The sequence below is a fragment of the Helobdella robusta genome (genome assembly GCF_000326865.2).
Source record: "Helobdella robusta unplaced genomic scaffold HELROscaffold_3, whole genome shotgun sequence".
Classification (NCBI taxonomy): Eukaryota; Metazoa; Annelida; class Clitellata; order Rhynchobdellida; family Glossiphoniidae; genus Helobdella; species Helobdella robusta.
Window position 1 is genome coordinate 1,761,948 of NW_008704501.1, and position 26,498 is coordinate 1,788,445.

Consider the following 26,498-nt stretch of genomic DNA (forward strand, 5'->3'; position numbering starts at 1 on the left):
CCACAACATTAAATGTTTTGATGTACATTTAATCACCGCCAGACTGCAGCCAGAGCCAGATTGCATCTGACACTGAGGTTTCAGGCTTAATTTGAACAGAATTTTGTTAGATTAATAAATAAGTTTTAAAATTCAAGGCAAGATGGCTGACCTAGAGCAGCTTCGATCTTTGATGTGCAACCTTCTTACAGGTGGTGTTTTAAATAATTTAAAGCTACAATTTTTAAATTCAATAAGGGTTTTCCAAAAATCCATATCAATTGACTGTCCAAAATTTATTTAAAACAGAGTAAATTTTAAACAAAATATTTACAAACATTTTACGGTCAATAAAAATAATAATTATTCGCTATTAATCACAATTTCATTATTTTCTCTTATTTTTGTATTTGTGTAGCATTAACAATCTCACAGTGCCCACTGAAACTCCGAGGCAATGACCGAGAACAGCCCCATAAACACAACTGACGGGCCACACCTGTTCATTTATTTTAAGTGATTTGGATTTCTGATTGCATGTTACCAGATTACATACTTTAGTAGATAATTTAACTAATGGCATTTGTGTGGTAGTTTTTATGTAGTGGTAGCATTTATGTTGTGATGGCGTTTATATTGTGAAAGGTAGTACCAACTTGCCATGGCCTATCCCAATCCAGAGGAATAGGAAATGCACCCAACCAAGCTCCTACAATAGTACTGAAGCAAGTAAAGACAGTTTGATACAGCAACAAGTCCTCTTTGCAACTGATCAATTAAAAGGAATTGTTATAATACATCAATAATGTAATCAATCAATCAATGAATATGAATCAATGGATTGCTTACTTTAGCATGAAAACGATTTGAAGCCAGTTATTCCAGGATTTATTAGCTGCAACAAATGTTGGCAAAACAGCCAAAAAGCTGATTAGAAGAGATAAGTTGAATGTTTCAATGGCCTTCCTATACAATAATTAATATTTTTAAGCTTTAATAATTTATTTAGAAGTAGTGAGTTGTATTATAAAACCTACTCAAACATTGGTGCTCCATACATGATAGAAATTAGATGAAATGCCAAAGTGGTGATGATAAGTAATCCAAAACATTTCAGGAACCCATAAACAAGTGACTGCATAAAAAGTGAAGAATATTTCACCAAAACTTTATCATTCATAAAAATTTAATCGACATGAATAATTCGTTATAATTAATGCAATTGCAATTGGTGAAAACTTATTCTCATTATTTATAATTTAGTTATATAAACAAGTTAAATTTAATTTTTATTACAATAACAAACAGTTCATTGAAAATTATTTAACAGCAAGGTGCACTGCTTTCATTTCACATGAACTTCAATAACTTTGTTATAGACTTGTGATGTAAATTATTGACAATAATTACATGCGTAATGCAAAATATAATGCAATATATAAACTCACTATTTTTTTAATTCTTCTATTTTTATCGCCATAATTGTACATTCTATCTTGGATTATTGAAAACAAAAAGGCCATGAGACAGAACAGTCTACAATTAAACAGAACATTCCTTGTTATGTTGAATGTTTCAAAAAATGAAGGGGCCACAAAGACACATGTCAAATAAGCAAATAACTCTAGCAGATTCAATACCACAGTTTTTTGATTCGTGTTGTTGCTGGCACTTGATGTCTCCATTAACTGCTCTTTAATTTGACAAAATTGAGTATGTAAATTTAAAAACAATAAAACATATTATATATTATGATTATGTTATGAATGATGGTATAACATTTCGTTTTATTTCAATTTAAAATAATTAATAAATTCAAACAATATACTTATGCTATACAGCATACAAGAAACAAAACAGAATTTGTGAATTGTTGCGTTGTATATGTATGTATGTTTTATATATATATATATATGTATGTATGTTATATATATATATATATATATATATATATATATATATATATATCACCACCATCATGTACGTTTATAAAACTTTATATGTTTATTTAATAGGCACTCAACCCTGGAAGGCAGAACTGTCCAGTGTTCGTCCCTGGGTTGGCCTTATTGCATGACCATGTATATTTATTTTTGGGCATATTGCCATATTCATATAAGGTTTGGTTTAGGATTCCATTATATAAAGATAAACTTAAACTCGTTGTCAGGTAAAGATCACCCTTTTCAGTTTACCCATGCTTGGAACTGGCATGTATGAAGAGAAAGAATCGTTCTATCTTTCCGAGTTGTGTGGCATGCTTCTATTTTCCATCATCAGCATAATATACAAATAAATATATATACATCGGTTCAGACGTATCATGATATGATCATATGCGATATGCGCCATCATGTGGTGTATGACATGTTGATGCAGCGTATTTACCAAATATGTATATTAAGAAAAGTATTTTATTTACCTACTTGCTCTTAATGCTTATTCAGGTATATTTAATAATTTATTTAATGTTTAATATACACGCGACATTTGAGTTTTTAACTACACGCCTTCTTAACATTGATTAGACGAAAATTCAATAACAGTCTCTTATTTTTTATTTTACATTAGAATCTACTTTTAGCGATTATAAGAGAACAAAGTAATGTTAATCTTTTCATTTCACGTCATTCATACCAATTCTGTTTGTACTTGTACAAAAACTAGTACCAATGTGATCTATACAGTAAGCATGTTCCGCATAAAAAGACTAACTATGTGTGGTGTAGAGGGAATTACTTTCGAATGGATCAAAATCTTTTTGAAAAACTAGAAAACTTAGAAGTAAGGTTATTGAGGTTAATGACAAATTGTCTTTTGGTATTGCGTCAAAAACGGTATGCTCAAATGTAGTGTCATAAAACCAATATTGTTTATCACTTTTATTAATGACGTTAGAGAATAGTTAATGACTCTGCTAACGTAGACTGATTTTCAGACAATGCTAAGGTTTGTAGACACATACTATGTTTGGAAGATGTCGGTGAATTACAAAATGCGCTTGATGCCTTAAAGAAGCTAGTAGATAAATGACAATTAAAGTTGAATGCAGGTAAATGTATTATACTTGCACTGCATGAAAAACCAACTGCATACGCAGCCCGATGGCATTTCATACGATGCCTGATGTTTAGGAAAAGAGACGATGGACATAACTTAAACATCAGCATGATAAATCCGTTAAGTGATCAGTATTAATATTTTTTGAGTTATTTATTTTAACAATTGTGCGTTTAGAGCTTTATAAACTAATTGATTGATTTGTAATAATATAATTTTTTAATCTTTTTTATTGACTTTTAATTAAGTTAGCAACTTTTAATTCTATTTCAAATGAGTAAACCATCACGACCTTGGCCATATCCACCACTAAATATTCCCATTCCGTTAAGGAAAATAAAAGATTGAAATGGATTAATTACATGTTGTCAGCCCAGATTCCTGATCAAGAGTCCAATCTGCGCTTTTTACTCGGACTTGTAGGTTGATAAACCGCATGATTTTTGCAAGCATAGCAAATAAAAGTAATTAAAAATGAAAAGAATGAAATTTCACAAGTTTTATCATTTTATAAATAACAAATCAGAATTGCGAAATAAAACTCTTCTAACATATTTTGGACCTTTTATTAGTCATGCAGAGCGAAAAATGGACACAGGAAACCGTAATATGTTAGCCAGTAGTTTCTGGATTCACAAATAGTTTTTTCAATATATTATGCATACATATATTGCTGAGCTAAGCACAATATTAAAATTTTAAAACTTAGCGTAAAAGCGGCTGCACAATGATATTGCGTATTAAATGATTGTACTTTATTTGGTCCGATTTCTTCACAAATTTTGACAAGTACAAACACTTAATTGCTGTTAATATCTGTATACATCAACGGAATGTTTAGCCATAACAACAATAATTTATTTTAAGAATGTAAAAGGTAGATATGAATTTAGGAGTTTGTTGCAATTTATTGAATTCAAATAAATGTATCTTCAGTATGCAGCACTCAACAAATCAGGCACAATACGAAAAGCTAATTTCATTATTAACAACAGGTTGAGCAGTTCAATCATTTCAAAATAAATAAATTCAAACAAAATAAATAAATAATATTTAATATAATCTTTTTCTGGATGTCTGCTGGGTTTTATTGAACAATATATAACCGATCATTAAACAAACAATGATCCCAACAGCAGCAAGAACAAAGACACCAACAAGTTTCCAACCAGTCAATCGAGATAAAGTTGATAGTTTCGGGTCATCCACGTGATCTGAAACAGGAAAAATCATTACACCGAATTTTAATTCTTATACTCCATCATCATTTTCGATAATTCTTACATTCAAAAACATCAAAAAAAGAAGTTTTATACAAATGTAACCTCTAGGAGGGGCGAAATATTCAGCATTGGGTACGACATTGCTGTAATCAGCATCATCTTCAGTCTATAAAAATATTACCAACAAGTTTTCCTAACTATACAACGAGTAACAAACATTACGTAATCATATTGAAGCATCATAAAATCTGTGATCATTATGAATTATAACCATTAAATTATAACATTAAAAACCACTACCTTTCCCTCAGAAATATCAAACACCTTGATTGACATAATCTCATGGTTATCTAGGATAATGTAAAAATATGTGTATATATACTTATTTAAAAAAATTTTTAAAACAATTACGTATAAATAACTTGTACTAGAAATAAATTTAGATCCACACTAGGCACTTTTTTCAATGAATGATGTTTTAAAACATTTCAGCTGTGAATAATTTTTTATTCATAACAAACACTTGACAATAAAATCATTACAATGCTATGACCAAAACTCAACTTATTTCCAGATGCTATGTCTATCATAAATGTTATTTTCAACTGACAAAAATTAATTGAAATGAAATAAAATAAAATGATTCTCAATAATCAGTTTACACTATATTTAATCAATGTTATAACAATCATCTTGTTTAACAGGAAAAGAATACTAATAAATTAGTAGTAGGATGAACCTGACAGATCACCAGTAGCAGCAGTGGCTCCAAAGAAGTATTCAGTAGGTAGATGTACATTGCTTGTTGTGAAGCACAACTTCCATTCGTTGCGACCACTTATATCCAATGAAACCTATCAGAATGTTTAATATTTGAGATTTGATTGAAAAGCGCTTTTAATATTACTACTACAAGCAGAACTCAACATATTTCCAGATATAACAAGAGTATAAATATTTTAGTAGATAAATTCTATATTTACAGACATTAAGCAATGCACAGTTTTGAAGCTAACAAATTTTGGACAAAAGATAAAATTTTTTTTTTACTTTGACACACACCAGAGTTTGAAATATAATGAATTTAAAATAAATCTTCAAAGATTATAAATCAAATTTTATTCAAGAGATTAAAGTTACAAACTGTCAATTTGTTCTTCTCATATCTGATGGCTGCAAATGTTTCAAATCTTGATTTTCTGAAGTTTGATTCACAGCCACTGAGTTCGGTGTGTGTGCCATCTCTATCATGATCGTACGAGAGCGTGCCATTGTTTATCATTGCCGATACGTAAGGGTGTCCATGCTGACAGTTTACAATTCAAACATGAAAATAAACAATGTGTGTTTTCAGTAAAAATGTATAGAAATTTACATTATGAGCTCCGTTTTGATTTGCATAAGTGTCAAAAAAAATTGCCAAACCGGTAAATTTATCACGATTTCCAAATACTGGACCTGCAATAATTTGATCAAATAACAATAAGTTAATGATGAAAAAGTGAATTGCAACACCATTCATTACCCATTTCCATTTTTTCCTTGGTATACCATATAGCAAATCCATCCCCAAACAGCTCTGAGCCTTTACCATCTACTTTAAAATGAACATGCATTTCCCAATTGCGCAGTCTACATGGCTAAAATGGGCATGTCAGTAAAGTTAAAAAAACTATAAGTGACTGAATCTAAATGATGTTACTCACAATGTTGTTCCATATGGCTCCTCGTTGACCTTGGTAATCAGATGTTAATCTGACAGCTGTGCTTGATATGATTGTACTACCTGTAAAGTCCCATCTGTCATCTGCATTTAAAGAATACAGAACATTTCATTTTAATAGATCAGTTGTGTTTTATGTAAAGATGATGACTTCTGCTTACGATCTTCCCCTCTGCTGAATTTTACAATAGATTATTTGATAACAAATTAAACCAATATTTATTTTTTCAAATTTATTACTTGAAGTAATTTTGAATGGAATACTAAACTAATACTTTTATTTAAAACGCACTTTGGGTTTTAAATTTTTAAAATAAAGTAAAAATCACATCCTGTTAAAAATTAATGTTTCCAACATAATTTATACTAAAATATACTACACTGTTCCTGTTGCCTACCTATCTACAAGCACATAGACCACACCAACCTTATTTATCTACATACAAAACCCACAGTGCAGTCACACATACATTCTAATAATTTTATTTTGACATTTCTTGATCTATTAGATTGGTCTCTATTCCTATTATATTAAGTATTAATTCTCATTTTTGCTTATGAAAAAATAGATAAAATTGTATTAATTAAAATTAAATTATTAATAATATTTTTAAAATTAAATAATACTTATATTTTTTAAACACTTTACTTTTCTTAGTTTATTTTTCACTATGATATGACACTTTACATTTTTACTTTGTTTTTTAAAAAGAATACTTCAATATTCCAACAGAAAATAACAGAAGGAAGTATTTTAAACCACTAAATGTGGATATGACCGACCCACAGAAGACTGAATGTTGAATGAATGAAAAGAAAATTAAATCTTTAATTTTTTACTTACAACTTTATTTTTTCAAGTTACAGAGCACAAACAATTATTAAAAATTAATATTTACCGTTGTACGGCTTGATAAGGGAATGCTCTCGCACCTGGTACGAATTATCACATCGCATATACTTAAAAAGTAATATTAACAGCAAACTAGTACACGCTGACGACTCAGGTATAGAGGCCATGACGTTTTAACATTTAAGTTTTGTTTTAAAAGAGTAGCTGGCGTTTTTTGAAGGGTGGTGATGAAAGTAAGTAACGGAAAAGTAACGAAAAAAATACTCAAGATACTCGATCATCTGGGCACAACCACAAGATATCAATTTGAACACCGAAGATGGTATATGAATACCAAAAAAAGCTTTTCTGTTCTATCATGCATAAAAAAAATTTGGTTTTGAAATAAAGAAACTTGAAAATGATTTATGATCAGCCATTAGAAAAATCGAAAAGTTAAATTGGAAGTTATCTAACGCCGAACATGCTGTGATTTTCATCAATAATTATATATATATATATATATATATATATATATATATATATATATATATATATATATATATCACACATTAGTAACATTAAAACAACCCCATAACAGCCACACAACAATAACTGCTACACACATATATATATTATACTGCATTTTTTATTTTACATTGTAAACGATCCCCAACTAGATTCCAGCAAGATCAATTATAATGATGCATGACCTCATTGCTTCACCTGTTGCCAGTACAGCGTATAATAAGAAAAATAAGACAGATCAATTTCAGTTTAAAAATCTTTGGTTGTGATGGGTTGTAGAATTGGCAAAAAAAAAAAACAAAACAGAAAAGCGGAGAAAAAGAAAGAGAGGGAGAGAAGGAAAAGAGATATACTGCTTACTGCTATCTTAACCTTTTACATAGTAGTTGGCTGGACCTTTTTTGTGAACAGGAGTAATGATGGCAATCTTCTATATGGCGGGTGAAAATCTATTCTTAAGCTTGAAGTACACATTTTGAGGAGAATACCACCTGAACCATTTGAATGTGAATTTTTCAAACTTTAGAGTGCAAGATATACTGCATGTGGAGTGAAGCCAATGTTTTCAATAGATTTAGTAGTACGGGATAGAAAAATTTTTTTCCATCGTCATTTGTAAGTACTGATGCAAAATAGTTGTTACATGTGTTTGCCATTGTTACGGGTTCATACGATATATTGTTATTAGCAGTTTATAAACAGGTTATAGAAAGCTTTAGAAAACAATTTGTTGTTGATATATCAATGAAAACTTTTGACATTAACATTTGATAACAAACTTTTCTCGCTAATTTTGCGATAAAAATTAACTAGATTAGAACATTTTTTTGCTGCCATCAAATAGTAATCGTTATCATCTTAATTCAAACTTTATCGCCGTTTTTTGCTAAAAATAGTGTCTGACGTTATACATTGACAAAGTGATTTAGGTACTGAACGTTTGAGCGGCGGACTTCCCCTGTCAAATTAGAGGAATATTAATAGTAGCAATAATAGTAATAATAGTAATAGAACAATATATATATTTCATTAAATACTATGCACCATTTTGTGTTTAAGACCTTTTTAAATTACGTTATTGCTTAGATTCTTCTTTATTAAATTTTTCTTAACTCGTGTTAAACACTATATTGCTAAATTTGCTTTTGCTTTTTCTGGTCCTTTTTTTCTGAAACTCTCTACCTACTTTTCTGACTACTTCTTTTTACTCCTCACACTTACTACTCACTTACAAAGTTCAGAGCGGATCTCAAAACCCATCTGTTTGCGAAATTCAATTCATTGAAGAGCGCTGTTGAAAATCGCGGAAATAACGCTTTACCAGCTAATTGATTGATTGATTGACTGACTGACTGATTGACTGACTGATTGATTAATTGATTGATTGATTGATTCATAATTTTGGTTGACATTTTAATAAAAAACAATTAATTTAATTAAAACAAGCTTATCTGAAAACCTCACTGTGTGTGTGTATGTGTGTGAGTGAGTGATTGAATGAGTGTGTTTGTGTGTGTATGTATGTACGTACACATTTGGAGAGGTTTTAAAAATCCAAATGTTGGCACGTATGGTATAAGCATCATTGGATTATAAATTATAAATTATTAATTTCATGATAAGCCTATATATATATATATATATATATATATAATTATATATAAAAAATAGTATAAAATAGTTATATAGAAGAGAGCAAAGAGAGCATTCTTTGTATATGCTTTGGTTTAGAATCAAAATCAATTACTTATAACCATATATGTCGAATCAAATACTTATAATTTGTTGAAATTAATTGAGTGCCCAGCTTGCTCGTTTAGTTGCATCCGAAATAAGATAAGATCGGAAGCTCCATAGATAAATAACAATGTATCTGCCTCTTCTTCATCTCGGTTGGGTGTTCGTTTGAAACTGACAGCCGATGAAATATTTATTAATTATTAATCTACTAACTAACATCAGACATGATGTCCTTCAGTACACATTTTTGGGTGGGTACTTAGGATTTTATCGTCTTTTCTAGATCTGCATTTGCAATATGACAGAATATTCCTGTGCTTGTTAAATTGTTAATCTGTTTGTTATGTTAATCAATGATCGCGTTTATAAATTTATTTCTCATTAATTTTTGAATGTTAAATTTAAGTTAATATCAAGTATAAAATTAAAAGGGTTTAAGGTTGAAATGATTTTTTTTACTGAATAATTTCAGGGTGAAAAAAACAATGGATTTGACATACTCTATCAAAATATGAAAGCTGGCTGGGTGTCCAGTAGAGAACTTGAGGAATATATCAGAGAAAGGTTAATAATTAAATTAATTAAGTAGAAATGTTTAAATATTATATTTTTGAATAAAAAATAGTAATTTAAATATGGTTGAGCACATCATCATACATGCATGATAAATAACGTATAAAAATAAATGAATTAGTTATAAAATTTATTATTTAGTTGATAATTTTAATTTATTAAACTAAATTTGTTGAATTATTAAATTTTAAGCTCTACAGAGGGTTTTTAATTTAAAAACTCTTTTTCAGTTTAGTTAGTTGGTTTGAAGTTTGAATACAATAAATAAATACATTAATAATTTCTCTTTTAGAGAGGTTTTTATCACCAAAATATTATTTTGAAAACTTTTTATATAAAAAATGAACCGGTATTATAAATAATATAAAAAAATGTTTATAAAAATGTTTTTATTAGTTTTGCTATTTGGGATAAATTTGATTTTGGTCACACTCATAACATTTGTTTTCATTTTAATCTTTTTATCATCAATGGCTTTTTGTTTCTTTAAATAAAAAATTATTTTTAATACCATGTAGACATATGATTGAACATTTATCTAATTTTTGATTATTGGTTAATTATCACATAATGATATATGTTATTTTTTGTTTAAGGGCTTAATAACATTAAAAATGAAGGGCTCATTTTTTTACTAATGTTTGATAAAAAAATTAATAGAATCAGATCATTGTGTCTTTTAAATGTTCATTAAAATTAGATGATAAATTAGGTTAATAAATGATTTTCATTTGTTTATATTTTCATCTTTTTATATTTTAATCAAAAATGTTTTCTGCATAACATGTCTTCAGGATCAATTGATTCTGATGTTAAGAGTGTAGAACTATTTACTATATTGATTGTTAATGTGAATGTTCATATTTTGTGTATTCTTCTGTTAAGTATCACATAACAAATTAAGTTCTATTAAATTAATGCAATCTGATACTCATATATTAAGAAATGTTTAGATAGCAGTTACCATCCACACTTGCATGGTATATACATTTTGAATTTTTTTTTCATTTCAGTTGCACAGTTGAGGAGTCTTATGTTAAGCTTCAAATGAAATTAGCAAAAATGGCTTCAAATTATGGAAACAGAGGGTTAGTTACGTTGAAATATTTTTTTATTTTATGAATTAAGTAATAAAAATGTAACTAGCTAAATAAATTAAATAAATATGAATTGTATATCTAAATTTTTCAAAATGTCAGTTCATTTGGACCGTTCTGGCAAGTTCTGAGAGTTTTAGCAGAGGAACTGTCGTCAATCCATGTCCAGCTGATGCTTTCATGGCAGGAACTCATTAAAGATGTCCACAAATATACACTTGAACAACAGAAGAAACAAAAAGAGGTTACTCTTCTTTTTTTATATTTATTTTTTATTTGAAAGTCTATTTCTTCATTAATTAAAAAAAATTAATTTCTTTAAATATCAAAATAATTTTGCTAGATTTTTAGTTGTGTTTTAGCTGTATTAAATAAATATGTCAATATATATTTTTTATATATATTTAATAAATTAGTAATTAAATAAAGAAATTTATTTATTTATTTATATATTTATATAGATGTTTGTTTTTTCATCCATTAACTTATTCATTCATTTATAAGGCAACCCTTCTGGCTGATCATGATATCTGAGAAATTAAAAACATTTTTTTTACACTAATCTCCAAATTAAATCTTTTAGATTTTAATGGAGATTTTTATTTTCTGTAGTTTTATAAGGATTATTTTTTTCTTGTTTAAATTCCAGATTTGTTCAATTGAAGTAAAAATTTATATATATTTATATAAAAGTTTCATTGTTAGACTTTATTGTTTCTTCTCACGCTTTTTTGTTTTACCTTATTCCTTATATGAGTTCATGCAAGAAATTTTCAGGGAATTAATTCTCAATTAGCACAACTTGTGGTTGTCATTTTAAGAGCTCAATGCTCTGAATTGTGTTGCATTTTAAATGGGGTTTTGATTTATATAAAGTTTCGTAAGTAGCAATGTTGTCTGTGTATATGTGTATGAATTGAGAAAAATAAAAATATTTGTTCAATCAAACCAAGATGAAGTAAGTTGAAGATGTATGTCAATATTGAGTTGCTTATCCTAATAGCACTTGGGTATTTTTTCTTATATATAGCATGTTTTTTGGTTTTTGCAAGTTTCCGTATGTTGTTTTGTATGTTTATCGTGGTGATAATGATCGAAGACATCTACATTATATATTGCCATTAATTAATGAAATAATAACAACACTAATATTTGTTTTTATAGCCATTCATCAACAATCCATCAATTCAAAGATTCTTCAGCTTTTAATCTTCCAATCTAACTTTTCTGTGAAAGTTTAACTGTTTTTGTATGCTTATTTTTACTATGGTTCTTAAATGAAATTTTGATTTGTTTATCAAAAAGTTGAAAGACCAAGAAGTGAGCACAGTTGAATCAGTCCAGTTGCTGCAACAAACCATCCAAGTACTTCATAAGGTTACTGACACTTCATTAATTTGTACTTGGAATGTCATTCCTTTGTATATTTGATACTTTTTGTCGTGTCCTGTTGTTGTTTGTCACATGGATCTCTATATTGCTACTGTCTTCTGTCTATAACTGCATGTCATTGTAATGTGTGCAAAGAAGGTATGTATCTTGTAGTTTATATGTATTTACTTGAATGGAAATTTATTAGTTGGTGTGGCTTGGGAATTAGTTCACGTCTATTCTATTTCTTGCATTCAGGCACAGACAGCATAAGTGTTACAATGTTCATGCTTTATCTTTTTTCCTATCAAAAAAGTGACATCCATTTACATCCGAACATATACTGTGAAATGTAATGAAAATAAAAAGTCCCATCCTGTTGCATTTGCTGCATTATGCATGTCATTTTTCATAATTTATTTGTTGATGATAATTTCTTAAATTTCATTAAGATTAAACTTCACCATTCATTCAGTTCTCTAATGCTTCAATTATAAATTGTATTCCTGTTTGACTCAGTGCTATTCATAATTTGATTAGCAATAATTGGTCTGGCGTAACATGTTTCTGAAATGTTCCAGTCATGCTTCATCATTTCAAATAATACATTTGTATTACTTTTGAAAATGAGAAAAAAATACAATAGTATAAGCTTGCTTACTGACATGGGACTAACCTGAAAATGCGTAAAATTAATGGGTAGGTGAATAAATGAATGAATGATTTGTGTTCATGTGTTTTTGGCTAGGCAAAAGAAGCATATCATGCACGTTTTTATGAATGTGAGAAGTTGAGGAGAGAGAGTGCATCACAGAGAGAAATGGAGAAAGTTGAGGCCAAGCTGAAGAGAGCAAGTTGGTTTGTTTGTTGTTTGTGCACTGTTTGATTATTTGTTTGTTTGTTCAATTTAGGTTTGTTTGTTGTTTGTTAAATTTAGGTTTGTTTGTTGTTATTTATGCTTTGCTGGTTTGTTGTTTGTTTGTGGTTTGATGTTTAGTTGTTTGTATGTTTTCTTGTGTTACATTGTGTTTGTGAGCCGCACGTTGGCTGTTGGTTGATGTTTGGTATTTTTTGTATGCTTAGATGTTGTGTTCTTGTGTGTGTGTGTGTGTGTGTGTGTGTGTGTGTGTGTGTGTGTGTGTGTGTGTGTGTGTGTGTGTGTGTCGTCCATCGTTTGTACATTAGAACTCAATGATTGATTGAGAGTTGCTGATGAATGAATGCAGATGAGGAATACCGATCATTACTAGAGAAATACTCGAATGCTCGAAAGGACTACCTCCTGCATATGACCGCATCTTGCAAGGTTTCATTCTTTATTTCTATTTATTTTCTCTTTCTTTTCTTGCTCTCTCTCTCTCTCTCTTTCCCTCAATTTCAATCTCTCTGTCTTTCTGTATTTTTGTTACATTTATAACAAACTGAATATTTCTTTATCATGGTGATTGTTGACAGAGGTTCCAAGACATTGAGGAGAAGCATCTGCAACAGATGAAGGAGTTTATAGATTCATTTAGGAAAGCCAGAGACACTCACTGTTCAATGTTGGCACAGGTGGGTTGGTTGTTTTTGTTTTTATGGCTAGTTAGTTGGTTGGTTGGTTTTTCGTTATTGTTTGGTTAATTGCAGTAGCATTGGAGGTGATGTTTTTAAGATGATTCTCATGCACAGGTCCAAGATCAGTTTCGAGTGGGTTGTTGCAAGTTGTCGGTTGAAAGACTCATCGAGATGATCATCCAATCAAAAGGCACTGGTACTGAACAACCTGGTTTGTTCCTGTTGATTCTTTGCCTGGCCACGTGGATTTTTTTTGGTTTACTCATTCGATTTGTCTTACCCATCTACTTGTTTATTGTTTATTCGTTTATTCTCTTCCGCCTGTTTAAAATTCATCAGTTTATTTGTTTCTATATTTATTTTTAATTTGTTTATCTAAGCAACAACTTATTTTCAAATTAGTCCCTCCTTGACAATTTAAATACAGGAACGAGTTGAAAAAAACAAATGAAAATATTAATATCTCTAAATAATATTAAGCAAAACAAATGGTAGAACTGTACTCGAAATGAAATGGAAATTTGAATGTTGTGAAAAAAAAGAGAGTACCGCTGGAAAAAATAAAATTAAACCAAATGAACAGCTTAACTTTTAATAGTTGGTACCCAACGGAACCAGATGCAACAAAAACAGAATGCTAGGCTATACAATGTAGATCAATTAATGAAAAATAATTAGTAATATTTTTCTGAGTGCAGATATAATATACTATTAATAAATAAATAAAATAAATATTGAATGAATAAATATTGAATAAATATAATATGCTATTAATAAATAAATAAAATAAATATTGAATGAAATAGTCAGATCATAAATATCTTGCATCATTGTACTACATTTCTCAAATTTCAACTCCACTGTTAATTATGGATGTGCATTCAATCAATCATACATACAATATACAGTAATAAGTTTCTACACGTACAAACCACTAATTCGGTGGACGTGACAGGCCACATAGAGTTCGTGGAGGCAGACATATCCACACTAACATCCTCCCTATCCGTGATGGACCTGGATAAGAAAGAGCCCCAGAACAATGACGCTAGGATCAGGAACCAACTCGGAGGTGGGCCACTTGAATTGATCCTTCTGACGCTGTACGATGTTCAGTTTAACGTTCATTCACTTTTCAATGTATGCTGGTACTTTCAAGATTAACATTTGAAAAAATTGTTCTAATCTTTGTCCGTGGTTGGTTGTTTTAAATTCTATTTAATATTACTTTCATCCTGTCGGCTTGTCTATCATTTATCAGTTGATGATGGCTGTTTTGTTTTAGCTGTAGAATAAATTAGCTCTCTGAGGTTTTAATTACAGTTGCGTTTCTGTTGTAACAATAATTTGAACACTTATTTTGTAATTATCAAAACTATTCTCTTGTTTGTTGGCGTGCACCTTTCTCATAGTGTTCTCATTGTCTCAATGATCATCATTGTGCTAATAAGTCGACCATTCTTGTGCTAATCCCTATCAATCCAATTATCATCATTATCATTGGTGGTCGTTGGCCTTCTTCATCGCTTTCATCATCACTGTGATAACTATCATCATTATCATCATCATCATCATCATCATTATTATTATTATTATTACCTCCATCATCATTATCATCTCCATTTCAGTGATCATCATCACCATTGTCATCAATCTGTCACCCTTATCATCATCATCATCATCATCAAATCATCACTTTATTATCATCACTCTGTTAATAACAATCATCATTGTTCTCATCATCATCGTCGTCGCCAGGCATATTAGGCATTCCAATCATGTACAGGAACCACAGGAAGAAGAACAAGGAGCATGCTGATAAGGATAAGGAGTTTGTTCCCTTTTTTTCCTGCTTTTGTGTCTTTAGATGCTTCGTTATGATGTGCTCTTGTTGTTGTTTCTTTGCTGTTGTGATGTTTCTTCCATATTATTTTTTATCTACTTGTAATCTGGAACTGTGAGGATTATGCAGCGCAGTTCATAATTTGACTGTATGATGTTAACATCACATGATGAGAGAGATCTTTCTCAATATGTTAGGAGTATGTTATATGTAACACACTATAACTATATGTATGTTGTTTGCCTTTATATTCCTCTTGACATGTTATCCATCTCAAAACTATTACCAGTTACATTTCTACTAGTATATGTTTTAATGATATTGTCATCGTCTTTATGGCCTTGTTTTTATTTTTTTTCTGTTTCCATATTAAATGACCTTTTGTTTTATTTTTACATAAACAATGTAATTTTTATTTTCTCACAACCAGCAAGTCAGACGCTCTATCAAAGGTTTGTTATTTAAATATTCTCTCTCTCTCTCTCTCTCTCTCTCTCTCTCTCTCTATATATATATATATATATATATATATGTGTGTGTGTGTGTGTGTGTGTGTGTGTGTGTGTGTGTGTGTGTGTGTGTGTGTGTGTGTATGTATGTGTATATATATATATATATGTTTACTTATATATACACAATATATGTATATATTCAACCTGTATATGTACTTTATTTATGCATTTTAGCTCTCACAAACATCGTCACAGATATGTGTAAAAATGTAGTATTTTGTTGGTTATTTGCATGCTATTGAATGGATTTGACTAATTAGATAATGGATCTAATGCCAGACAGAATGTAAGAGGTGTTTATTTATCTTATTATTCAATCTGGAGGTACATGAACATGCATGCACATGCATGTTCATGTACCTCCAGATTGAATGCATGTGCATACATGTGCATACAGTTGCTTCATGTTAGATTGTTTATATTAAGCGTCAGCCGCCTTTGCTGCTGTTCCTCTTTATTCAACTTTAATATTACTTTTCTTCACTCACTAATTAATATGATTGCTATTTGCTATTTACATCTATGTGATCGAGTAATTGTATTAATTATGTTAATTACAATTATTAATTATAATGTAGTTGCGTTGAGATTGAATTAATTATGATAATAGAACACTCACCTGGTGGACGAGGAGGGCTACTCCATAAGGCCGGAGATCGTCCACCACAGTAAGTTGGAGTCACTTTTTGATATGATGGTGATGATAATGATGATGATGAGAGTGATGGTGGTGGTGGTGATGATGGGGGTAATGATGGTCACTAGTGGGAGTAGAGTTTGGTTAAATCACTTAGTCAGATGATGATGGATGGAGAATATTGTGCAGATAATGATGATTCTGAAATGCTTTAAAATGACGTCTACTCCATGAGTTGGTTAAACTGCTGTGATGACAAACTCAATGCCAATGTGACTAATGATAATTTTCTTTCTCACATGCAGATAGCAGGGAGAGTTATGGCTCAAGCTCTGATAACGATTCCGGTTAGTTACTCATCTGTCATGGTTCTATCATCATTTCCATTGTTAAATTTTCCGTCATTTAGAAAATTTCTAATTAGTTTATAAAATCCGATCATGCTGAAAAGTCATGTAATTTCCGCTCCTAAACAAGCAGTGTCTCAGCTAGTGTCTTCTTTCTAGCTACCTACAATCATTAAAATAGTTCCTGTAATTGTAACTGCACTGGATTTAGTAATTCTCATTGACTTCAATTATGATACATTTTAGAAACAAGTTTAACTTGTATGTGTAATGTATGGGGCATTGTTGGTCATTAAAATTGTGAATGCACGGTTGGAACGACTCTGACACGCACATAATGGAATAAATAAATAAATAAATATGTGTTTGTATGTGTGTAAGTTTATGTGAGAGTTTGTGAGTGTTATGTGTGAGTGTGTTTAGTGTATATGCTTGTATGTATTTATGTTTGTTAATATATATCCCACATCACATTAACACACACTCACTCACATGAAACAAATATAGATAACGAAGGTCGAATGAGCAAGTTGAAGGTTGAGATCAAACCCCTGTCATCACCCACGAACTCTGACAACACAGCCAACCTGAAGGACATTGTACAAACGTTCAAAATCCAAGATATTCCAAGTGTAAGTTCCTTCTCCTATTTTTTGTTGTTGATGTTGATGTATTTGTTGGTTTTGTCGTTGTTGTTGATAATGATGTTGTCGTTGATGATGATGTTACTATGGTTTGTTTACAATTACAAAATATTTTTTCATGTTTTGTTTATATTATCGTCCGTCGATTAAAAAATGAATGTGATTGGTTGTTGGCTATTGCGTCATCGTTGTATTATAACATGAAATGTTGCTGCCGGGATGGGTTGCTGGTGGTGGCTGCGATGAGTGCATCATAAAGTGGGGACAGACGACATTTAAAATAATGATCATTTTGTCGTTGTTGTTGATGTTGTTGAGTTGTTGGTGAAGATGGCGATGATGTTGTTGTTGTTGTTGATAATAATGATGATTAAAATGATAATGCTGGTGATGATGATAATTTTGATGGTGATAATGATGATGATAATACTGATGATGATGATTACATAGAGACGAACACCGATCAGCGATACAAGTAGGGCAGGCAGTCAGAGTTTAGACAGGTAGGCGTTTTAGAACTGTTGGAATTTAGTTCAGTTTTTTAATGCTTTATAAGTTTCCAAAAATAAAAATTTCGTATGAAATTTTTTAAGTTCATAAATTGATTGAGTAATCTTTTAAATCACATGATGAGTTAATATGATGAATCTATGATGAATTAATTTGAATGAATTACAATAAAACTTTTGTTAGTAAAAATTTTTTTTTTTAAATATTTAAAAGAATTAAATGCCGACATAAACTAACAAAACATCCAGCTCCATGCCGTCGAGACCAAGTGATGATCTGATCGACCTCGATATCTTTTCATCGCCTTCCAATACCACCAGCACATCAGCAACAGGTACAGCAGTAAAAAAGACAGACGCCACGACAGACAACAACACGACCACCACCACAACAATCAGCACAACCACCACCACAACAAGCCACTCGCCCTTAGCGCGAAATGGGCGAAGCAGTATTCCAATAAATGAACCAACAACTACAAATGAAAATGTCGCATCATCCAGCGGTTCTATAGTTAGTAACAACAACGATGTAACCACTAGTTGTGGTGGTAATAGTAGTAGTGGTGGTGTGGCTGTCGTTCACAAGCAAGTTTCTTTGTCGTCACTCAATAAGTCTGGTTTGTCATTAATTATGCTCATTTTTTCACTTTAATTATTTTCATAATTATAAATACCAACCTTATATTTAGGGTGATATTATATTTACACTACATGACCACTCTCTTCATGCATTAAGTAAGAATTAAGCTTTCATTGCGCTGGTTTGTAAACATTCTCACCACTACTGCTACTACTGCACGTATGCAGATGGAATGTAGGCGGGAAGGAATGCCACGAACATTGAATCAAAATTCAAATTAAATACTTCGAGTTTAGATAAAAACTACTGCAATAAAAATGCGAGATGAAGGGCGAAGAGAAAATCAAACAGAGTGAAAGTTAAAAAAACTGGTAGGGAGGATTATGTAACCAGGGTTTGTCGGCATATTATCTTTGCGTAGGAGTTAAACATTATGCAAACATTTATTAACTGATTTTAAAATGTTGAAAATTTCACTCGGATGTGGAGAAAAAAATAACTTTTTGCCATCAGGTCCATTGCCATCCACAAGACCATCGTCGTCACTCTCGTCCTCATTTTCACTGACGTCAACGACAGTCGACCCGGGTTCGCCCACGTCTCCTTCCTCGCGTCTGCCCATCCTACCGACACCTCCCCCGCCTGCACATCAACGCACACACAACAGATCACTGCATTCGAATGTGCCTTTGGGGGTCAGTTCTACTATTTGTTTTTTTTTTTTTTTTTTTTTTTTTTTGATTAAACTTATATTTCTTTGAAAATTTAATTAAAATTTTCTGTGGGAGTTTATGAGATTAACAGTTTAATTTTGAGTCACTTTTTAACCATAACTTTCGTTTTGTGTTTAAAGTTTTAAATGCTTACGCACACATTCAAAATTTTACATTTGTTTCGCATGTAATTAGGCTACCGCAAGGCCGGCTGGTAGGAATACACCTGACGTCTTCAGACTGCTATCATCCGATCGAACGGATAGTCTCATGAGTCTCACCAACATATTCCCCACACAGTCGACCCCTTCCACTTCGTCCAACCCACCGCTAACTTCCTTCACGCCAACACACAACTTTGCATCGAGAGGACCGAGTCCTCTTACTCTTGCAATGTCCGACAACGTTCCCATCGCTGCTGCTGTCACAGAGACGACCAACGCTTACTTCAAAGGCGCTAATTACGACAAGTTGGCTGGAGAATTGTTTTTTTGTTTAGTATTTTCAATCTTGATCAGAATTTTTTTCATGGCAAAATCAATCAATGGTTCTGTTCTATTCAGTTTTTATATTATTGAGAATAGTGATGTTATGGACAAGAATTATTTATTATCCGATGAATGCAAATCTGTAGATGTCAGGTGCGTGTAACTGGCAGCATAGTCATCTCGTTTCCCGGCGGCATCATGAGAGTCTTCCTCGACAACCCATCACCAAATGTCCTCTCCTTCTCCTTGAAGAACGTTGAAAAGATTGACAACATCATAATGAACAAAACACTTTTAAATGAGTCAGTCTTATTTTCTATTTATAATTTAATAAGACACGAACGTGTTACCGGTTAAATAAGAGATATGCACTTCATCAAATGGTACATTGTACTGCAATGTGCTGTACCATATAAATTAATTATTAATATAAATAATATATATATATATATATATATATATATATATATATATATATATATATATATATATATCATTTTTAATATAATAATTCTTATATGTAAAAGTAGATTTTTATTCAAATTAAGTTTAATGATTGTTGGTTAATTTGATTTTAAACATTTTATGTCATAATTACGTTTGTAGAAACGAGCAACAGAGATCTGATAACTGTCGAAGCTACACATTCAACATGTCGGCCCTTGTAGACCACCTCAGAAAATTATCTTCCATCACTTCCAACGCTCCATATTTCAACGTTGAAATCATCAAATATCAAGTACCTTCCTTTTGCAGAATTTTTTCTTACTCTTGTTTCATTTTATTTGGCTATCCGTTACATAAATTATTTTTATGCGTTTTCAACATTAAGCTTATTGCTTATTTCCTAGTTGAAGATTGTCAATCCGGCCGTAGAGAACATTCCATTAAAGTTGGCATCGTACTGGAAAGTTGAACCAAATCAATGTGACTTCCTGTTAGAATACTCGTACGTTGGCGGCTGCATGAGGCCTCCCTGCCTACCTCTCACCAGTGTTCAGCTGGCTCTCCAGTTGGATACAGGGGACAAGGACATTGAGATGCACTCCATTCCAAGCGGACTTTGGTTAGCCATCATTCACTTCGTAGTCTTCAATTCCGGTTTTTTATTATTTATTAGGCTATGCTTATTGTTGTTAGCGATTTATTTAAAATATTGGTTTTTGTTGCTTATTTTAAGACAAAAATGAACTAAACTTGTTGCATACTATAGATGAAATTTATTTATCTGAAATAAATATCTACACGAATCACTTGTTTCAAGTAACGTTTATAGCTTTTTAATAATTTTCATTTGACAGGTCCAGCGAATCAAAACGTGCAATTTGGAGATTGCAGGATATTTCAGAAATGTCAGAAAACGGTTGTCGTGGGAACATCAAAGCCAAATTTAACGTTACCTCTACCGCCTCTCCTCACTTAAACATGGCTGCTGTGCAGTTTCTTTGTGAAGGAGCCACACTGTCAGGGCTTGAATTTGAACTGGCTTCAACTGGCTATCGATTATCACTTGCGAAAAAAAGATTTTGTACAGGCTAGTTTATTTCTTTTGCTTTTGTTTTTAAACATTCTATAGTTACACAAAAATTTTTGTTGAAACGTTTTTCACAATTATTCATTTGCAGCATTGAAATATTTTGTCCTCACTCATCTGATAAAAAACTCTTTTTCGACATACGATGTCTGAAATAGTGCTAATATTTTATTTGCTAAATAATTAAAGAAACAACTGTTGAAACTCGGAAAGTTAATTAATGCTTTATGACGCCATATGATTTAACTTTTAATTTTTTTCAATAGATTTTGATTTTATTTCAAACAAGAACAATTACATTTTTTCAGGTAAATACTTATCAGAAATCGAAACGATCAATCAACCTACAAATGCGTCATAGTTTATTTTCATTTCATTAAATTTATTTATCCTTATCTTTTTATTCATCATTTTCATCGTCAAGTGAATTTGTCATAATTAAATGCTAATATTAATTTTTATTAATACTCATTTGCTTCTCTTGATGTTCATAGTTTGCGATTATTTAATTTTTGAATTGTTAGGAAAGTAATTTAAAATTTTGCATCATTGTTAGATGCATTATTAAACTTTATCGCACACAAAGACAAACTGATCACAGAAAATCTAGAATTGAGCGTTTCGGAAAGTAATACACAGTAATCCCATTTTAATTTTATAAAATCGCTTCTTATCAGAAACATATTAGCAATTAACCATCATAATAATTTAATTCTTTGCTATTTTCGTTGTTTTTGTGATTGGTTTATATTTTAAGAGTAGTCAATTGATGAAAATGATAGCTGTTGTAAATATTTGAGCTCCAATTATGTATAGTTGTTGGTACGCTATTACATAATAATGATAATAAATTAACATTTATTTATTTATTTAGTCCTCCTTAACTGCATGCTGATTCATTTGTAAATTGGTGAATGCTAATCAAATAAACATTTTATTGTTCCACTGTGTGACTCCTTAGTGGAACGTCAAACGGTATCTGCTGATGACACAGGGTATGTAAGCTAAGGCAGATAAGCGCGTTGCCATGTGTTAGGCTCCCAATAATGTTTAAAAATTTAATTTTAAGTTCATCATTTTGCATCTCTTCCGTTTTCCGTCTAATAAATATAAACATAATCAATGTTGTTGCTGAATTACTGCATTATGTATATTCTAGATTTATTCTTATTCAAACTGTAAGGGATAGTTCTGTTAAGATCCAAGAATGGGTTAGTTTTGAATGTCCAATTTTTAATCTGTAACCAAATCACAAATGGCAAAAGACTACACCATGGAGCCAATTATAGAAAACGTGTAAAGAAATCAAGTTTCTACGTGGCTGCAATTGAGTCACAAATATTTATAAATGTTTTTCATAGTAATAATAATATTACACTTAAAAACTGTATTAAATTACTTGACGGGAATTTCGATCTGGAACTTGTTTTGTAGGCGTTTGCTTCAGACATTGCATTTTAACAGTTACGAATACCGCTATCTGGAGATTTTTTGTTTCAATCCTGTTTTCATCCACATTAATATCTTTACGTAAATGGCATATATAATAAAAATTATAGAATTAATATATGTGATGAAATTTTATTCTACATCATATATGGTGATGGGTAATTCGCAATATCTGTATAAAATTCTGTGATCATAATTCACCTCGAATCATACTTAAAATTTAAATTCTGTCGCAAGGTCGTAAATAATTGGTATCTAAACCGAAATAAATAATTAAATTAATCAACAAGTTAGAAAAACCGAAATATTTGTTGATGAATATAGTATTTGACACATATTTAAGTTTTTGAGTTACTTTATATTCTAAAATATCACAATTACTAACTGACGCATCACTAATACTTCGTTGAAAATAAATAAACATCTACTGTCGTTTGCTATTTTCAGTCCCATAGAATGAAATAAAGCCGAATCTGTGTTCGCTGGACTTGGAATTAATTCTGTACGAAGGTTTTTTGATAAATTCTGATATGTCTTATTTTTTAGTACTTTACTTATGTATTGATTTTATTTTTGGAAGAATTGAAATGTAGCGTGGTTACACTAGCATGTTAGTTGGCCAGCGATAAGCCATATTCTTACACTTATATGATAAGCCATGATAAGGTTATGACTTTATTTGCAATTTTACATTTACAATATTTCGGTAAAACCGGAGATGGATACTCCTATACCATACTATACCATAGAAGTATCCATCTCCGGTTTTACCCAATATTTCTACTAAAAAGTAAAATTTTGGTTTATTGTAAAAAAAAAGTAAGTATGGCATGAGATTATGAATGTTGAAATAATTTAATTTAACTTGAAAGTCCTGTGATGGACTAAACTTGGGTTGGCATGTTAGCTATTTTTAACAGAAGGGAGCACTCCGTTATCCTGTAAGGCTAGCTAGAACTAGCTAGATTTGTCATCATATTTATCATTTATGCATATAAAATTTCAACTCTTTTTCAACCTTTTGTGATAGTTGATTATCCACTTTGGCTCTAACTAAGCTATATCTATTAATTAATCTTCGTTTAGCATTCAGAGACCCAGTTCCCCCAAGGTAGGACGTTGTTTTCTTTGCCATCAATTTTTTGTGCCAAATTAGGCGATCAGTTGTATCCATTTCATTTAAATTTAGAGCTTTTATGTCTTGTTCAATTGTTTGCGACCAGGACTTCTTTGGACGGCCTTTGGGACATGTGCCATGTACTTCAACATCTGCAAGAGAAGTTATGGCACTGTTTCCACTTCGTTTGACATGACCAAACTACCGCAGACGGTGTTGCCGGCATTCGTCCTTTATATCATCTAAACTAGAACGACGCAGGATTACGGTAGATTTGATGTGGTTCTTCAGACTAATTCGTTGCATCCATCGGATCATTTTCATATCGGTTCGGTGAAGTTGTTGTTTCAGTTTGGTTGTCATTGGCCATGTTTCTGCACCATATAACAACACCGGACATATCACATATTTATAAAGTCTTGATCGTAGTGGTAGTGGGATGTCACGCCGCATCAATATAGAGATAAGGAGATGCCATTTATTCCAGGCTGAACGTATGCGTTCTTGAATGGCAGCTTCAGTCGTTCCAGTACAATCCAGAACATCTCCTAGATATTGAAACGATGTGACTTTCTCTACCTTAATGGCTTCAAAAACATTGCTATTTCGAATTTGTTGTTGTGGATTGATGCAAGCGGGACAAACAAAATTGGACACTTTAGATAAATTACCAATTATTTTTGAACGATGTTTGTGACACCACTGGTTACACTGCTCTAAGCCATATAAATGGTTAAATTCAAAGTGTTAATTATATGTATATATATTTATATGTAGTATTGGGCAGCATTGTTGTAGTGATGGGTTTGATTTTTTTTATTTTTTTGGTTTCCGTTTTTCTGTATTGTTTCATTTGCTTGTTCAAAAATTTGTATATATTCAGAATCGTTCATGCTTGAATATTAAAGTATCATTGAAAGGCAAATTGTGATATGTTTGTATAGTAAAATTTTCCAAGTTCTTAGGGGAGTAAAATCTTCCAAGTTTTGGGGGGACTAGGCTTGTTTATTGTATACAAAATTCATTTGTCCAACAGATGAACTGATCATTTGACTTACAATGTGGTTATTTGAGAAAGGCAATTATGAGCAGGACTGTTTGATATGGTTGTGCTTGATTATGAAATGATTGAATTTAATGGAAAACTCTCATCTCTCTACTGTTTTAAAGTCTGATATTTTCAATGGCCCAACAACTATTTGTTTTATAACATTGAAAAAAAAGCTTTGAAGTTCTTAGTTGTGTTTGTCTTGGTGTATTAATAGTGAAATTCAAAAGAAAAATATGTGAGCAGAAGAAGTGAAAGTTAATAAAAATTGTTCAATGTGGCATAGAGAATCAGCAGAAACATTGACAAATAGAAGTAATGAACTGATGTCATATATTATTACCAATAGAATAAATAGGGAATGAACAATATTGCGTTAATTAAAGTTGAAATTCATAGATTATTGTTAAAATTTAAAAGTTCATTTTAATGTATAATTGAAATAGTTGGTTATATAAATTATAAACTATTAAGTTATTTACAATGATTTATTTCTTATAAAGAACATAAAAAAATGACGAGATGGGCAAGGAAAGGACCAAAAAACCGGCAGAATCCATTACCAGCCACAGATTGGTTGGATTTAAAGAATCCAGATATTCATGGTTATTTTTCATTTAAGTCTTTCACCCTTTCTTCTACATAATTATTCATTACTATTGTTTTTTTAATAGATCAAGAAATGGAAGAGAAAATAAAGTCACAAATGAAGTATGATAAAGAAAAAGGTGAGCAAAGAAGGTTGAAGCGCATTGAATTTAGACAAAGTCAAAAGATGTGTTATAATTGCCGGGAAACTGGACACAAGATGTCTGAATGCACTAAAATTAAAAATGAACTAATAGGATCGACGGGTATTTGTTTCAGATGTGGTTCCTCGGAGCACGCATTGTCCAAGTGTAACGCTCGTGTGTCGGACGGAAAATTACCGTTCGCCAAGTGTTTTATTTGTAATAAAATGGGTCATCTGTCTCGAGACTGTCCTTCAAATTCACACGGTCTCTATCCAAATGGTGGATGCTGCAACCTGTGTGCATCCATTAAACATTTGAGCAGAGATTGCCCAGAGCGTAAAAAGTCCAAACGTAGCGCAGCGAATTGTGATAGCCCAATAACAAGTTTGAAACGTTTAGACAATAAAACGTCCGTTGACGAAGATTTAACTTTCGACAAAGATAAGACTGATTCAATTCCTAAAAAGAAAATTAAAAAAGTTGTTACTTTTTAAATTTTTTTTGTTTTTTTACAAATTGTAAAAATTTTCAAAAATGTCGTGTTTCTTTGTTTTATTACGTCGCTCCTATTTACAAATAAACATGGTACACAAAACTAACTTCTGGCATGCAAAAAGTTTTGCAAAGTGATTCGTGCTTAACTCAACGGTCTAGTTG

The 26,498-nt window shown here is 31.1% G+C and overlaps 4 protein-coding genes across 4 annotated transcripts; 2 read left to right on the plus strand and 2 right to left on the minus strand.

Moving 5' to 3' along the window:
* Window positions 1-367: 367 nt before the first annotated feature.
* Window positions 368-1,120, minus strand: HELRODRAFT_66403 (hypothetical protein; the record flags this gene model as incomplete). Its single annotated transcript, XM_009021103.1, has 4 exons — window positions 368-478; window positions 636-747; window positions 829-945; window positions 1,017-1,120. 4 exons carry the CDS (start codon window positions 1,118-1,120, stop codon window positions 368-370), a joined length of 444 nt encoding a protein of 147 aa, XP_009019351.1.
* A 2,972-nt stretch (window positions 1,121-4,092) lies between these two features.
* Window positions 4,093-6,942, minus strand: HELRODRAFT_65456 (hypothetical protein; the record flags this gene model as incomplete). Its single annotated transcript, XM_009021104.1, has 9 exons — window positions 4,093-4,253; window positions 4,365-4,428; window positions 4,557-4,612; window positions 5,002-5,116; window positions 5,407-5,568; window positions 5,638-5,720; window positions 5,788-5,902; window positions 5,969-6,069; window positions 6,885-6,942. The coding sequence occupies 9 exons, from the start codon at window positions 6,940-6,942 to the stop codon at window positions 4,093-4,095; spliced, it is 915 nt and encodes a 304-aa protein (XP_009019352.1).
* Window positions 6,943-9,420: 2,478 nt separating this feature from the next.
* HELRODRAFT_188529 (hypothetical protein) lies at window positions 9,421-22,616 on the plus strand. Its single transcript, XM_009021105.1, has 23 exons — window positions 9,421-9,649; window positions 10,672-10,746; window positions 10,858-10,999; window positions 12,061-12,132; window positions 12,875-12,980; window positions 13,353-13,432; window positions 13,582-13,680; window positions 13,798-13,894; window positions 14,639-14,755; window positions 15,442-15,514; window positions 15,957-15,978; window positions 16,649-16,706; window positions 16,981-17,022; window positions 17,530-17,654; window positions 18,117-18,169; window positions 18,425-18,510; window positions 19,272-19,453; window positions 19,667-19,941; window positions 20,106-20,262; window positions 20,567-20,698; window positions 20,811-21,025; window positions 21,261-21,493; window positions 21,802-22,616. The coding sequence occupies exons 1-23, from the start codon at window positions 9,597-9,599 to the stop codon at window positions 21,852-21,854; spliced, it is 2,547 nt and encodes an 848-aa protein (XP_009019353.1). The 5' UTR covers window positions 9,421-9,596; the 3' UTR covers window positions 21,855-22,616.
* A 3,167-nt stretch (window positions 22,617-25,783) lies between these two features.
* HELRODRAFT_65485 (hypothetical protein) lies at window positions 25,784-26,335 on the plus strand (the record flags this gene model as incomplete). The annotated part of the gene is made up of 1 exon (XM_009021106.1): window positions 25,784-26,335. A coding segment is annotated over one exon (552 nt), but the record flags the coding sequence as incomplete, so codon positions are not given.
* Between the last annotated feature and the right edge of the window lie 163 nt (window positions 26,336-26,498).

Coding starts and splice junctions, on each gene's coding strand:
- HELRODRAFT_188529 (XM_009021105.1), top strand. CDS start 9,597: ATGAAAGCTGGCTGGGTGTCCAGTAGAGAACTTGAGGAATATATCAGA. Junction 12,981..13,352: donor GGCCAAGCTGAAGAGAGCAA/GTTGGTTTGTTT, acceptor GAATGAATGCAG/ATGAGGAATACCGATCATTA. Junction 20,263..20,566: donor ACAAAACACTTTTAAATGAG/TCAGTCTTATTT, acceptor TACGTTTGTAGA/AACGAGCAACAGAGATCTGA.